The sequence below is a fragment of the Myxocyprinus asiaticus genome, chromosome 19, assembly GCF_019703515.2.
Source record: "Myxocyprinus asiaticus isolate MX2 ecotype Aquarium Trade chromosome 19, UBuf_Myxa_2, whole genome shotgun sequence".
In the NCBI taxonomy this organism is placed as follows: Eukaryota; Metazoa; Chordata; class Actinopteri; order Cypriniformes; family Catostomidae; genus Myxocyprinus; species Myxocyprinus asiaticus.
In genome coordinates, this window is record NC_059362.1 from 20,419,112 (window position 1) to 20,435,500 (window position 16,389).

Below are 16,389 nucleotides of genomic sequence, written 5' to 3' on the forward strand. Positions count from 1 at the left end.
CTCATCATTTACTCATCCTCCTGCCATCCAAGATGTGTATGATTTTCCTTCATCTGCAAAATACAAATGAAGATTTTTAGAAGAATATCTCAGCTCTGCAGGTCATTGCAATGCAAGTGAATGATGACCAGAACTTTGAAACTCTAAAAATCACATAAAGGCAACATAAAAGTAATCCATATGGTTTAATCTATGTCTAAAAATAAATCTCCACTTTCAGAATGTGAACGTGAAAGTGGAGATTTACAGTAAAAAAGGACTTAAATATCGATCTGTTTCTCACCCACACCTATCATATCACTTCTAAAGACATAGATCTAACCACTGGAGTCTTATGGATTACTTTTATGCTGTCTTTATGTGATATTTGGTGCACTTGCATTATATGGACTACAGAGCTGAAATATTCTACTAAAAATCTTAATTTGTATTCTGCAGAAGAGAGAAAGTCATACACATCTGGGATAGCATAAGGGTGAGTAAATGATGAGAGAATTTTTAATTTTGGGTAAATATCCCTTTAACAAATTTGTATATTCTACCATTACTAAAATCAGCATTATGGCTATGCTTAACTATGGGATGGCATTGATGTAGCCATTTGGATAGGATATTTTAAAACCAATGCCAATTACAAATTATCTAAAAGTGTCCCATGTTAGATAGACATTGTTTAGTTTTTTTATTTTTATTTGAAAATATCAAATTCCTTCAGATTTCTCTAAAATAAAATGTTTTATTGTTTTGAGCTAAATATTTAATCATCACCTTTACACATATTTTAATTTAGCAACTATTTGATACAATTAACTAAGTTGAGACAATCCATCTTTCTATGTTATTAAATATTAATCTTTTATTGTGTAAAATAAATGTGTACAATTTGGATCTTTTTTATTCAATGGGTCATTAACAACTGACCTTTTCTTACAGACACTCGAAGTATAATAAATGCCAAATTTAATGCCAGTTACTATATATCAGCTGATTATGGTGCAACTCAGAGCATATTTGAAAGTCATCAGTGGCGTCCTGTACTGACATGGCATGTATTCATTCACACACTTTTAATTTTATGAATTGTATGGTTTTTGTGTGTGCCCAGACCTCTGGCCATTTTGTTTGTGTGTGCATGAAAAGTCACAGCAAAACACTGCTTTGGCAGGCAAACATCATTCTCATTGGCATTAAGTTTTACACAGTTCAAAAATGCAGCATGCAGTCAAATGCCAGAGTCCAACACCATTGTGTTTTTGGTGGCTCACTGTTGTCTAGCGTGTATAAGGATTGGGTACGTCATCTCAAATCCTCCCCACTCTGAGTTCCCACACCCAGTGGAGTTGAATGCCCTCATAGCTTTCTGAAAACTGTGCCTAATCCCCCGAACAGGCACCCTGGGGACCACGCAGTCAGCTACATTCGATTACAGAGACTAACACTGTCTGCAACAGTATTATAGCTTTTAGCTTCTATTATATCCATCTCTTCAATTTCATGGCAGACTCAGAGAATAATGCTTTCACTGTCCATGCTCCTCTTTGCTGGGCTGAATGAAAGAAAAAATAAGTCAAACAGAATGAGGAAGTGCAGGACACACGCAGGAAAAAAAGCATATTAAAGTTAATTAAGGGTACTTTTATTTTAATAATGCTCAAAATGTGAGTTATTATTAGAGGTTATTCTTATTGTTACTAATATTTATTTGCTGCCAAATGTATGTCAGATAAAAGTGAATTGTAATAATCTTACTGTCAAATCATCAAAAAATGCCCAGTAAATGTTGTCGTCTTTCAAATGTTTTTCTAGCTTGAAGAGATTTTGAGAGTCATTTGCATATTACTGTGACCCAATAAGGCTTTCTCACCATACACTGGTTATAATGTAAAGTATTGGGGATTAGAGCAAGAAACCAAATGTACAAATGTAATTAGTAAAATTGGCATTGTTCCATATGGACATCAAAAACCCTTGGAGAGATAACAAAAGATGAGTAGTGAGTTAAAATTATTATCAGAGTCTTTAAAATGATGAGTATGTGTTTAGGGAATCTAATTAGGGAATATGTGGAGAGATATATGGTAAAGACTATTGCTTTGTCTGAAGGAAAAAAAAAAAACATAAGGCTGTTAAAACCTTGCTTGTTTGTGGATTGCTTTATGGTAGATTATTTTTATGTTAAAGGATCTATAGGCAGTAATGGTAAAATGAATACACTGTTATTGTTGTATTAATCTTCATAGCATGCTCTCTTCAGAACCCCACAATTTAACATTCCTTGTGTTTGGTAAGAATGTACTAATAACAGTACAATAGAACTGATGGGAAATAAGAGGTGAAGGAGCATTAGTCATTATGCTGCAATCCTCTAAAGTATGAGTTGGAAGAGTAAAGATGAGCAACTGCCAGTGAATGTTATAACATAACATTTAGAAAGTTTCCAACAGCAGGATCAAATGACCAACCGAAAGGTATTTTCGAAATCAACACCTTCTAAATTAAACACTTAAAGGGACAGTTTACCCTAAAGTTAAAGTTCTGTCATCATTTACTGACTCTCAATTAGTTCCAAACTCCTAAAACACTGAAAGAGATGTTAGTATGTTTTTCTCAGTCAACGTTTACTTGTATTGCATTTTTTTCCATACAAGGAAAGTGAATGGTGACCGAGGCTGTCGTTCTGCCTTACATCTTCTTTTATGTTCCATGGAAGAAAGAAAGTCATATGGATTTGGAACAACATAAGGTTTAGTAAATGATGACAGAATTTTCATTTTTTTTTTTTCCATAAACTTTTCCTTTCATTAAGCTGTGATTGGTTTAGTGACGTGGCTGTAGTTTTGGTAACTGTGGAGCACTGTATGAAAGTCAGATTAAAATTTGAGAGTAATGACATCTGCATCTGCATTTAAAAAATTATGGTTAGGAAAAAACAAAAAACAAATACACTATATTGCCAAAAGTATTCGCTCACCCATCCAAATAATTGAATTCAGGTGTTCCAATCACTTCCATGGCCACAGGTGTATAAAACGAAGCACCTAGGCATGCAGACTGCTTCTACAAACATTTGTGAAAGAATGGGCCGCTCTCAGGAGCTCAGTGAATTCCAGCGTGGTACTGTGATAGGATGCCACCTGTGCAACAAGTCCAGTTGTGAAATTTCCTCGCTACTAAATATTCCACAGTCAACTGTCAGTGGTATTATAACAAAGTGGAAGCGATTGGGAATGACAGCAACTCAGCCACGAAGTGGTAGGCCACGTAAAATGACAGAGCGGGGTCAGCGGATGCTGAGGCTCATAGTGCGCAGAGGTCGCCAACTTTCTGCAGAGTCAATCGCTACAGACCTCCAAAGTTCATGTGGCCTTCAGATTAGCTCAAGAACAGTGCGTAGAGAGCTTCATGGAATAGGTTCCCATGGCCGAGCAGCTGCATCCAAGCCATACATCACCAAGTGCAATGCAAAGTGTTGGATGCAGTGGTGTAAAGCACGCCGCCACTGGACTCTAGAGCAGTGGAGACGCGTTCTCTGGAGTGACGAATCACGCTTCTCCATCTGGCAATCTGATGGACGAGTCTGGGTTTGGCGGTTGCCAGGAGAACGGTACTTGTCTGACTGCATTGTGCTAACTGTGAAGTTTGGTGGAGGGGGGATTATGGTGTGGGGTTGTTTTTCAGGAGCTGGGCTTGGCCCCTTAGTTCCAGTGAAAGAAAATCTGAATGCTTCAGCATACCAAGAGATTTTGGACAATTCCATGCTCCCAACTTTGTGGGAACAGTTTGGGGATGGCCCCTTCCTGTTCCAACATGACTGTGCACCAGTGCACAAAGCAAGGTCCATAAAGACATGGATGAGCGAGTTTGGTGTGGAAGAACTTGACTGGCCTGCACAGAGTCCTGACCTCAACCCGACAGAGCACCTTTGGGATGAATTGGAGCGAAGACTGCGAGCCAGGCCTTCTCGTCCAACATCAGTGTCTGACCTCACAAATGCGCTTCTGGAAGAATGGTCAAAAATTCCCATAAACACACTCCTAAACCTTGTGGAAAGCCTTCCCAGAAGAGTTGAAGCTGTTATAGCTGCAAAGGGTGGGCCGACGTCATATTAAACCCTATGGATTAAGAATGGGATGTCACTTAAGTTCATATGCGTCTAAAGGCAGGTGAGCGAATACTTTTGGCAATATAGTGTATATATATATATACACACACACACACTACCTTTCAAAAGTTTAGGGTCACATTCTTTCTTTTTTATTTTATTTTTTCACATTTTAGAATAATAGTTATAGAATAATTAATTAATTAATAATAGAATAATTATGTTGTGACAGTATTATGGAAAAATCCAAATCAAAACTATGTTATATTTTAGCATCTTCAAAGTGGCGACACTTTGCCTATATTTTGCAGAAATGTACTCTTGGCATTTTCTCAACCAACCTCTTGAGGTATCGCCCTGGGTTGCTTTTTAAACAGTATTGAAGGAGTTCCCATCTATATGCTGGGCATTTAGTGGCTTCTTTTCTTAATCATTCGGTCCGAGTCATCCATTTCAAAACTTTTTTTTTTTAAATAAAATTTTAGTTTTGTAGTTAAATAAATTAATATGTTGACACAATTATATTTTTGTCTACAAAACTAATTGCAAACATTTTAGCATACGCCTTCAGATCAAAAGGTTTTTAAGATCATGAGACACATTTAAGGCAAGTGACCCCAAACTTTTGAATGGTAGTGTATTATATATATATATATATATATATATATATATATATATATATATATATATATATATATATATACACTGTATATATTGGTTTTGGGAAACAATACTAGAAATCCATGACTTTCATATGTCTATTAACATAACACGCAAAGCTGATGTCATGCAAAACGTTCAGTGCATGCTTGTATATTTCCAAATTACCTGAATGTGTTCATGCTTCTAATAATGCCACAAGAGTGAGCTTTCCTCCAAAATGCAGGCTCCCATTGAGACTTGCACTTTGTGTATTTGCATAATTGATCATTGGAAAACAATTAGTCCCTAGTCCTACCATGCCAGAGCTTACCATATATCCATCCAGCATGCATGTATATCTTTCAAAAACATGTAAATTCTCTCTTATCTACTATAAAGTTCCACAAAATCAATACAGGCAATAATGATTTATGGAATTTGAAACATAGTGTGGTAACGAAACTTGTTTCTAAGGTGAAAAGGTGTTTTACCTTTAGTTATTGGATTCACTTCTTAATCACATCTTGCAAGCTTCCATTTCCAATCACTACACTTATAAAACAGAATTCAGCATACTGAAGGGGGAAGAAATACTGGGGTATTTGAGCAAACTGGATTAAGTGACTGCAGCCATTCACAGCCGGGTCACTATGAAGAGCGCTTTGCTCAAATATTGATGGAGGTATTAAACCAAGCCTGATTTTGACTTACAGCAACCCAAAAACCAGGTCTGGGACATCAAGCCATCATCCAAAGAGAAAATGCCCTGAAATATCACTTGGTTGGGAGATCAGATGTGCAAAGTCAGAATAAAAGTGCCTTTTAAAAACATTTCTGCATGCATCCGACTCCATACATGTACAAGCAACTATAGAGAAGATTTTCAATGGAAGGCCAGATTCCAGCCAGACATGCAAGAATATATTTACAACAGCAAGTATTCTTCCCTTATTCATCAGTTGTCACCCTTCCATCCTGAGTGAGAGGAAGGGAAGTACTAAATGAAACCAGCAGATCAATATCAAATAAATAAACATATTTCAAATTCAAAAGAGTCCATCGTCCCCCTCTGTATCTGGAGTGACAGGCTGAGAAACAGCAAAGATGTCTTGGCACTGAGGTTTGGTTTTTGGTGAGGAGGTCTGAGAAGATGGGGAAGGTTTCCTCTTCTCTGAGAGTAGTCTTAAAATCTCCCCCACTTGGTCCTCCAGTGTTGCTAACCGGCTATTTAGTGTCTGGATATCCCCCTTTAATTCCAGCTTTGCCTCATACAGGCTGTTTTGAAGCACAGCCTGTTCAGGAATGGGCCGAAAGTGAATATCCCGAAGAGTCGCATCACACACCCCGGGACTAAGCTGATCATACGGACTCCTTTCCATTGGACTCCTCTCTATTTGGCACCTTTCGTAAGGGCTCCGCGAATCACCTACCCTGTCTATACGCAAGTCACTCTTTGTGATTCCACTGTCACAAGAATCAGTCTTGTGCAGGGCACTATTCTCATCTGTCTCATAACCACTGTTACCATTGCCATTTCCAGCTGGACCCTTATCGCTAGACCCTGAACCTTCAGCTTCCTGGATCTTGCGATTCTCAGAGATAACATTCAGGGGCTGTGCAACGTCCCCCCATTCCTCTTCCTTTTGCTGCTGCTTGTCCAGTTCCAGTGGAAGCATGGGGGAAGCTCCTGATGCAGCATTATGGAAACGCATCCAGCCTCGTCCCCTTCCTCCTCCTCTGGGTCTCACAGGACTTGTAACCTTTAGACAACTCTGGTCCTCTACACCACAGCTAGGCTTAAGCTCCATGGCCTCATGGCCGTCGCTCATGCTGGGTTCCTCGGCCTGAACGTACGCTAGGGCACTTTGGATTGGGGTTATCTGTGAGATAGTCACAACACTAGAACCACTGTTCCCATTGCCTGAGCCAGGGACCCCATTTTGTATGGGGGCCATATGGTGATGTTGAAGGGGATGGTGGCCCTGGCAATGGGGCTGATATTGCTGCTGATGGAGCTGGTGGGACAATGGATGGAGGTGTTGCTCCACCTGAAACTGGTTCTTCTCCAGGTCAGGCTGCGATGGACCTTGGGTACGCATCTCCTTCTGCTGTTTAAATTTTTGGAAGAGCTTGCGGACAGGATGGTCCACAGGGATGGACAGTGTCACTTCATTCTTCCGGTGTCTCTTTTCCTCTTCCTCCTTCTTCACATCAACAATTTTGCGGAAAATAATCTGTGGAGACATAACTATATGTGAGAAATCAGCATGGTAAGTCTCATCTCTGCACTCAATTAATTAAATAAAGACTTTATCGAAGCTTTAAAGAGGCACTCTACAGAAAAAAAATTAAAAAAAACTTGAGAAGACATGTAGAATATTATGCTGGTTAAATCAACCACTAGTTTATTTATATCTGAGCAAGATAATTTTTGTCATGGCTGATGTTGCAGAGTGTAAATTTATCAAGTATTCTTCCACTCATGACCTTTACTTCCAAAGTAGAGAGTCATACTGTAGTTCAACAGAAAAAGCTTTCTTTGATTTCATATAACTCATAATAAGACTTCAAATCCCATAACAGATCAAAGAGTGAAAAGGCTTACTGTGTCTTCAGTATCATTAATCTGGTCTGTATGGTGTTTTCGCTGTAGATATATACTGATAATCGGTTTGACTGAAATTTGTAATCAATATTTGCACTTTACCACTCAATTGGTTATACTGTAAGTTCTTTTAAGGGGTCATGTCATGAGGAATACAATTTTCCTTGATATTTTGACATATAAGAGGTCATTCTACTATAAAAACAACTCAAAACTTAATCACCAATGCAATAAAAGTATTTATTGAAACCAAGCTACAAAAATGCCTTGTTCTCTACTCCCGTGACTTCCCTACATCACTAGAGGGCCCATTAATTCATGACCACCTTTACAGCGAAAAAACATCAACACCTACTTTACGTCATCGTACCTTTGGCCCCACCCACTGGTGCTCAATTCGAACACAGAGAGAGAGCAGGACAAACTATTCCTGAACACCAAAGGGGACCCATCTGGACTATTATGAATTATTTTTGTATATAAACATGCACTTCACAGACGTCTTTGTCCATTGTCATGTATCTCGCGTCGCTTTTAAAATACATGGTTTTAAGTTACAACTGAAAAGGAGACGCCATCATCAGCTGCTGTGCCTCTTGTTGTTTTGAGCACAAACACATCCTGAACACCTTCTTGTGCCCATCTGTGCTATTTTTAATTGTTGGTGCAAGAAAACATGTACTAGATGGACGTCTTTGATCGACTTAAAATGTTTCTGGCAATGTGTGCCTCAGTGCACGACGATACTGTACAGTATGTGTGTGTGCGTCAACGTGCTTTGGACTATGTATGTGCTTTTTTTAGGCTCATATCAACGTGGATTGCTTGTGAACCAATCATAATGTGATTCAAACTTTGGAAAGGAACTGTTATTGAAGAATGGGGAAGTTAAAAACACTTGGACCCGATCACAAAACCGTAAGTAACCAGTTTAATTCATGAATATTTCAAATGTCATGACTGTTTAATAGTTTATGGCACAACTATGCTTACAGTAAGTGAAAAGTTTAATACATTCGGATGCAATGTGTTATGCGTTATGTGTAAACCCTGAAATGTAGTTTTATAATGCTGTGGAGCTTGTTCATTCTCTTTCGATTGAGTTTCAAATATGGATGTATTTGAAGTGCTGTACGATGTTAACCAATCATAATATTGGGTGTTTATGTCAAAGTTTAAGGGAGACACTGAGCCCAAAACCGAGCATTTCAAACAGAGGGCCAGAGACAAGGTGGAAAATGATCAAATATTTGTCACGTATTCCCTGTTTTTTTGCTTAGACTTTTATTTTGAAATTCTTGTTTATTTCCCCGTTCCTGTTTCCTGTTAGTTTTGTAGTCCTTTGTAGTTTCTTTTCATGATTTGTTTTCCCCTGATTGTTTTCCGCAGGTGTTCCTCATTTCCTTGTTTGCCCATGTGTATTTAAGCCCTTGTTTCCCCTGGTTTCTTTGTCAGTCTTCACATGTGTTGTCATGTTCTGTGCCTGGTTTCCCAGAAGACTGACCAAAAACTGATCTAGTGGCCGTCCGAATTCTGCTCCTTAAACAAGGGGACTGTCCAGTTGAGGATCACGTCCGTGAGTTTTTAGAGCTAGCGGATTTAGTGCACTATCCAGACCGCTCTCTGGTGTTTTTCTTCCGGACCGGTCTGAATAGTGCACTGAAGGATCTAATGCCTCCGGCTGATCCTCACTGGACTCTCTACGAATATGTGGAGAAGGCTCTGGAACTTTGCGGTTCCCTTTTCACAGTGGATTATGGCAGGAACCCTGGGCCAAAACCTGCATCTTCGGCTCCATTGTCCAAGCCTTCCGTGGCTCCTTGCTCCAAGCCAGCGCCCACGCTTGAGTCTGCTCCACGCCATATCACAGCCACGCCTGAGTCTGCTCCACGCCATGTCACAGCCACACCTGAGTCTGCTCCACGCCATGTCACAGCCACGCCTGAGTCTGCCCCATGCCATGTCACAGCCACGCCTGAGTCTGCCCCACGCCATTTCACAGCCACACCTGAGTCTGCTCCACGCCATTTCACAGCCACGCTTGAGTCTGCTCCACGCCATGTCACAGCCATGCCTGAGTCTGCTCCAAGCCTCCCATGGCCCCTGTCTCTAAGTTGAATGATCTGCTGCTGATGTCAGTGCGTAGGACCATGAAGACCCTACCTCACAAATTGTCAGCGCCCAAGCCTGCCATGGCCAATGAGCCAATGCCCATGCCTGCCATGGCCAACGAGCCAGCACTCACGCTTGCAATGGCCAATGAGCCAGCGCCCACACCTGCCACGGCCAACGAGCCAGCACCCACGCCTGCCAAGGCCAACAAGCCAGCGCCCACGCCTGCCACGGTCAACAAGCCAACGCCCACACCTGCCACAGCCAATGAGCTGGAAGCCTCGTCCGTCCCAGAGTCTGCGTTGCCAGCCTCGTCCATCCCAGAGCCTGCGTTGCCAGTCTCTGCCCATGCTTACAACCACAGAGGTCGTTGCGGAGTCTCCGCCCATGCCCACGACCACAGAGGTTGTTCCCGAGTCTCCGCCCATGCCCACGACCACAGAGGTCATTCCCGAGTCTCCGCCCATGCCCATGACCACAGAGGTCATTCCCGAGTCTCTGTCAGTGTTTACGACCACAGAGGTCGTTCCCGAGTCTCCGCCCATGCCCATGACCACAGAGGTCGTTCCCGAGTCTCTGCCAGTGTTCACAACCACAGAGGTCATTCCCGAGTCTCTGCCCATGCTCACAACCACAGAGGTTGTTCCCGAGTCTCTGCCCATGCTCAAGACCACAGAGGTCGTCTGCAAGTCTCAGCCAGTGTTTACGACCACAGAGGTCATTCCCGAGTCTCTTCCCATGTTCGTGACCATGGAGGTCATTTCCCAGTCATCCAGGACTCTTTGTCTCGAGCCTGCCAGGGCTCCGTCATCCTTGGCTTTGCCCCAAGCCTCTCCTGGCTCCGCCTGCCTTCATCGAGCCTCTCCTGGCTCCGCCCACAGATCTTCCATGGCTCCGCCCACAGAGTCTTCCACGGCTTGGCCCGCTCCCCCAGAGACTATTCCTCTAGCGATTCCGTCCGCCTTACCAGAGACTATTCCTCCAGCGATTCCGTCTGACTTTCCAGAGACTATTCCTCCAGCGGTTCCGTCCGCCTTACCAGAGACTCCTCTTACAGCTGTCCCAGGCCTCCTGACCCTGTCTCGGCCCTGTGGCCACCTACCAGGACTCCTGACCCAGTCCCCACCTTGAGGTCATCTCCTTGGTCTCCTGGCCGCCCACCTGATCTGCTCTGGTCTCCTGGCCACCTGCCTGATCTGCTCTGGTCTCCTTGGTCTCCTGGCCGTCCGCCTGATCTGCTCTGGTCTCCTTGTTCCTCACTCTCACTGGCTCTGCCTCGGTCTTCCGAGCCCCCAGCTCCACCTCAGCCCACTGAACCTCTAGCTCCAGCTTGGTCCTCTGAGTCTGCAGCGTCGCCCTGGCTCTCCATCCCTTCGGGTCCGCCTTGGTCTCAAGCCTCCCTGACTTTGCCTTGTTCCTCTTCTCCCCTTGCCCCTTGTGCCCCCTTGAACTGCCTGTTTTCCCCTTGTGCCCCCCTGAACTGCCTGTTTCTCCCTTCCCCCACACCCCATGGACAATCTGTTTTTTTTTTTTTTTTTTGAGAGTCTGGAATCTGCTCCTTAAAGGGGGGCTCTGTCACATATTCCCTGTGTTTTTGCTTAGACTTTTATTTAGAAATTCTTGTTTAGTTCCCCGTTCCTGTTTCCTATTAGTTTTGTAGTCCTTTGTAGTTTCTTTTCATGATTGGTTTTCCCCTGATTGTTTCCCCAGGTGTTCCTCGTTTCCTTGTTTGCCCATGTGTATTTAAGCCCTTGTTTCCCCTGGTTTCTTTGTCAGCCTTCACATGTGTTGTCATGTTCTGTGCCTGGTTTCCCATGTTTTGTTTCTTATAATCTGAGTTCCTTTGTTTATCTTTGTGTTAATAAAGCTGCGTTTAGATCCTCATTCCTCGCCTGCCTTGTCACAATATTACTAAATTCTGACTGTTTTGGTGAACAACAAAACTTTACTAACAGTGCAATAGTGGATCTCAGGGAACATAATTAAATTATTTTAAAAAAGTGTATGTCATGACCCCTTTAATATCAGGTTTATAAGTTAGATAGTTAATATCAGGTATAAGTTAGACATAGCTCTAAACAAAGATGAACTCACATAGTTAAAGACAAATTGTCTTAGATTCCAAAAGACTTACTGTCACTTCAAAGAACATTTCTAATTACATTAATTGAGGAAAGAGTAAATATTGCCAATAAAAAGGGTTACATTAATTATTTGATGACAATAATATAATGTGAAGTAGGCTGTTTACCTTTAGTGGTAAGTGATGAATAATTTAGTTACTATTGTGTCTAAAAGCATAAATAATACAATACTTTAAAAAAGGTTATGCATTTAGTTATTGGACACTTAAACAAAAAAACATTATATCATAATCATCATAAAAAAAAACAATATTAGTTCATCTTTAGTTTGTAAGCTCAGTCTCATCAACTGCACCTTTGCTTATTCTACTGAATGAACAATTCACAAACTAAAAAGCACTAATCTAGAGGCTAAAATATAAGACTAAATACTTATTAATTAATTTAAGAATATTTATAATGCCAAGTTGTGCAGCCTGGTTTCTATTTCAGTGATAGCATTACAGTATGTATATACAGTGTAAAATATTTATTATTTACACTCATACTTGAGAACTATAGAGTCAAATGCCATTTTGGCAAAGCAGTGGGTTCCTGAGGCATGACATTATTGAGCAAGACAGCAGAGTACACAGATGAAGCTAACAGCTCCTGAGCCATGCCAGATGGGTCAACATTTGAGTTCAGGAATTACAACCGACAATCGTGTCAAACGTTTTAGCATTTAAACCGCCAATAGCTAGAGGCTAACACACTGGGCTCCAAAATCTGTTCACTGTTTTAAAGCTTACCCAACAGAAAAACAGAACCTGCCTCCCTCTTTCTTCCCCTCCTCATTGGATCTCTTTCGGCCGTGTGTATAGTAGCTTTGATCGCATACATGTTAATTAGAGAGTGTTAATTAGCCACCCAAGCCCCTTGCTGAGCACCCTAGGAAGGTCTGCATGGCCCAGCCTGACATCCTGTGGAGGACATGCGGGCACATGGCTTGTTAGTTTTAATAGAATTTCATAACACTTTCAAAGACCAGCCTGGAATAAAGCATTTTGTTTTTGATGCACAGTTGCAAAGTCCTTTGTGTAAAACATGTCAGCTATTGCTTAAAGTGTCAAAACTCCACTTCTATGGATTGTCTATGGATCTTACACATTATATTCAGATGATATCATAAACTCACAGAAAATGACTGCATAATTTTTCATCTCTATGTCATGTGAGAACATTGCAACTGTGCTGACAGCGACCGTGCTGACTTCAGAAAAATTATTTTCCTCAGGGCAAACATCGGTCTATGGTGTTAAAAATAGAACAGAGTGTGTCACGTGCCCTTTAGTTATCCCTGTGCAGTCTTTCGGCACCCTGAAGTGCTGAGTCGCATGTCACTTCTCATCTCACAGTAGGACTCTGGTAAATAATGAATCCAGCCCCCTTCTGCCGCTTCATGTTATTTAAATGCCACTTCGTACGAGCAGAATGAAAAGAGAGTGATGGAGTAAACTAGAAAGAGAGAGAGTGGGCTAGGAATGGCATGTAGCAAAAGAAAAAATTAAGCACTAGCGTGCTGCTGAGTGAGAATACTACAAAAGAAAAAAGTGGAAGTGTACACTGTGATGGACACTAATTGTGTTTGTCAAAAGACAGGAAATCGCTCTAAAATGTAGGTTGTTCTTGTTCAAAATAATAATCAGCACATAACATTAACAGCCCTGCTTAATTAGCCATTAATTCGCTCTTGTAAGTGGCATTCTGAGCTAAAAAAATAAAAATCTTGAAGAAAAAGCACAATATTATGCACTGTAAAAAAAAAATTGAGCTGTCAACATTAAAGCATTAACGCATGCAATTAAAGAGGTTTAACCCGTGAATTTTTCTTAATCACTATTAACGCAATAATAATTAATAAAGCATTAACAAGCAAAAACACTGGTGGGACTAGAGTGGAACCTTTGTGATGTGTCCGCTCGGAGAAATTACACTGACACACACACACCACAAACATACACACAATAGCGATAGGAAACGTCCTCTTAATGCTAATTGTATGTACAAAGCAAGACTTGTGACAGAAAGCATGTACTTTGCAGCCTCTGTAGGGCGCAATTTAATTATCACAGAAGCAGGTCACATCTTAACTATCAAGAAAATGCAGAATAAGACGTTGTCTGCACTGCTTTTCATGTGGCGATCAAAGCAGCGCTTCACGCTGGCTTTGAATGACCTGACGCGAATCATGAACGTGGCGCCATGATTGCTGTAGCAAAGCGAATAGCCACAGTATTCTGGCTGATTAATATTGTGGAGGATGAGAGTTTAAGAGATTTAATGCCCATTGCAATGAATATGCAACCTATGGGGGGACTAGTTATTTCAATTAGTCAACCTCCAAGTTAGACTTTGGGAAATGTTTAATGTTACATGAATTGGTGCTATTTTAGTGCATTTCTATCTTTATAATCTAGAAGGCTTTGTTTGGAAAATGTTAATAAAGCATCACATTGTTACATATTGTTTTGTTGTCTTTCCTAAAAAAAATAAAATAAAAAAAATAAAAATAAAAACATGCATTTTGACAGGAAAAGTAGATATAGAGTCAAATTTCAGCACTTTCAAAATAAGCAATTAATCGCGATTAACTATGAAAAATTATTCAATTCATCACAATTAAAAATTTTAATCAACTGACAGCACTAAAAAAAAAATTCCATCTTTGTTTTCATATATTTATGTTGTCACACTACTTTCTCTCAGTTCTCGATTTTCTTCATCAGTGATTAAATTCAAAGTGGTTAAAAAGTGCCATGAACTTACATAGTAACTGCAGGTTGCACCACTTTAGTTTTATTTAATAACTGTAGACAGCAATTAAACATAAGATTTCAATTTTAGTAGTTTTTATTTATTTATTTTTTAGAGTGCGTACTGTATAGTTCCATTTGAAGGACCCTCTTACAAAGTCAATCCAAGTGTTTGTCTGTTTCTTATAAGGGTAAATAATATTTGGTAGTATCACTGTATATACAGTACGTCTACCTCACTGAGATTGTTTGCATCTTTCATTTAACTGAAATCTACTGTTATGACTATTGCACAGCAATTTAAAGGAAATGGATGGGTGTTCTGTCTGCAGTCTCAACAGTTCAAATATCTAACATGTATCTGTGCAGACTTTCAAAACAGCCCTCTTCCTTTAAAAGGGCATCGGCTGCTTATTATAGCTAAACATATAATCTTCTCATCTCACCATGAAATATCAGTACATTGTATGGATGTGAAAATGCTGTGAATGTGACATGTAATATATGGATGTAAAGTGATGTTTAATATAGACCTACCGTATGCCCTTTGGGATTAAAAAATAGACAGAGAGACAGTTTGGCACATGTGAATTATTGTAGCCTATGTGGAGTATCATTATGCCAGAATATAAAGAATTTACTCTTTGGCCTCAGCTTATGCACACTGTTTAATTATTCCCTTTGTGCAGCCCCTTATTGGATAATGACAATTATCACAAAGCTCAAGCTATCTGGTGACTAAAAGCAGAAACAGAAAGAAAAAAGACGTGTCAACAGCCCGCATCTCTGCTGCAGAGGAAAAGTGATTAAGGGTTTATAATGATCTCTTAGCATCCATGAGGAATTTTAATGAAGAAACCAATATTTCATTTACATCCACTGGAGGTAGCATTATTACTCTAACATTCTTCACCTGTGTGAAGTGACTTTTTCTGTTTTAACAGAGATGGATTGTATAATTGGAATAATTGCACAGGCAAGTCTTATTTTATTTAACACACCCATGAGTTTACTCCTGGACAGAACACAAGACTAATGAGCTTTGGTATAAGAAAGTAGTGTTGCTGCATGTCTGAAGACCAAAAACTGTTTAACCTGCAACTCAACTGTCAAAGTATTAATATCAGTAACAGCTCTACAAAATTTTTCTGAGGCACATGCACACTTAACTTAAACTACAAATACAAAATATACACTCACTTGGCACTTTATTAGGAACACTATGGTCCTAATAATGTGCCTACACTTTATTGTGCTCACTACAATTGTACAGAGGGGTTATCTGAGTTACCGTTGCCTTTCTATCAGCTTGAACCAGTCTGGCCATTCTCCGTTGACCTCTCTCATCAACAGGGCATTTCCATCTGCAGAATTGCCGCTCACTGGATGTTTTTTGTTTTTGGCACCATTCTGAGTAAACTCTAGAGACTGTTGTGCGTGAAAATCCCAGGATCAGCAGTTACAGAAATACTCAAACCAGCCCATCTGGCACCAACAATCATGCCATGGTCCAAATCACTGAGATCACATTTTTCCCCATTCTGATAGTTGATGTGAACATTAACTGAAGCTCCTGACCTGTATCTGCATGATTTTATGCCTTGCACTGCTTCCACACAATTGGCTGATTAGATAATCGCATGAATAAGTAGGTGTACAGGTGATCCTAATAAAGTGCTCAGTGAGAGTACACACAAATACACACTGTAAATACATACTAAATAAGACCACTGCTGCTATTTGGAAAAATATAGTAAGGATTACATCCATGTAAATTCTCTTAAAGGGATAGTTCAGCCAAAAATGGAAATTCTGTCATCATTTACACACCTTCAAGTTGTTCCCAACCCATGTGATTTTCTTTCTTCCCTGCAACACAAAAGGAGATGTTAGGCAGTATGTTTGTCTCAGTCACCATTCACTTTCATTGCAATGGTGTCTGAGGCTGAAAATCTGCCTAAAATCTCTTTTCGTGTTTCACAGAAGAAAGTAAGCTTTACAGGTTTGGAACAACATGAGGGTGTGTTAATGATGACAGAATTTACATTT

General features: G+C 40.4%; 1 protein-coding gene across 1 annotated transcript in view; it reads right to left on the reverse strand.

The window, feature by feature from the left end:
- Positions 1-5,790: 5,790 nt before the first annotated feature.
- LOC127409783 (potassium voltage-gated channel subfamily H member 5-like) overlaps positions 5,791-16,389 on the reverse strand; it is a 154,516-nt gene continuing 143,917 nt past the window's right edge. The window contains exon 12 of the mRNA XM_051644603.1: positions 5,791-6,978. Coding sequence (XP_051500563.1) covers positions 5,791-6,978 — 1,188 coding nt within the window. The remainder of the gene's footprint in view (positions 6,979-16,389) is intronic.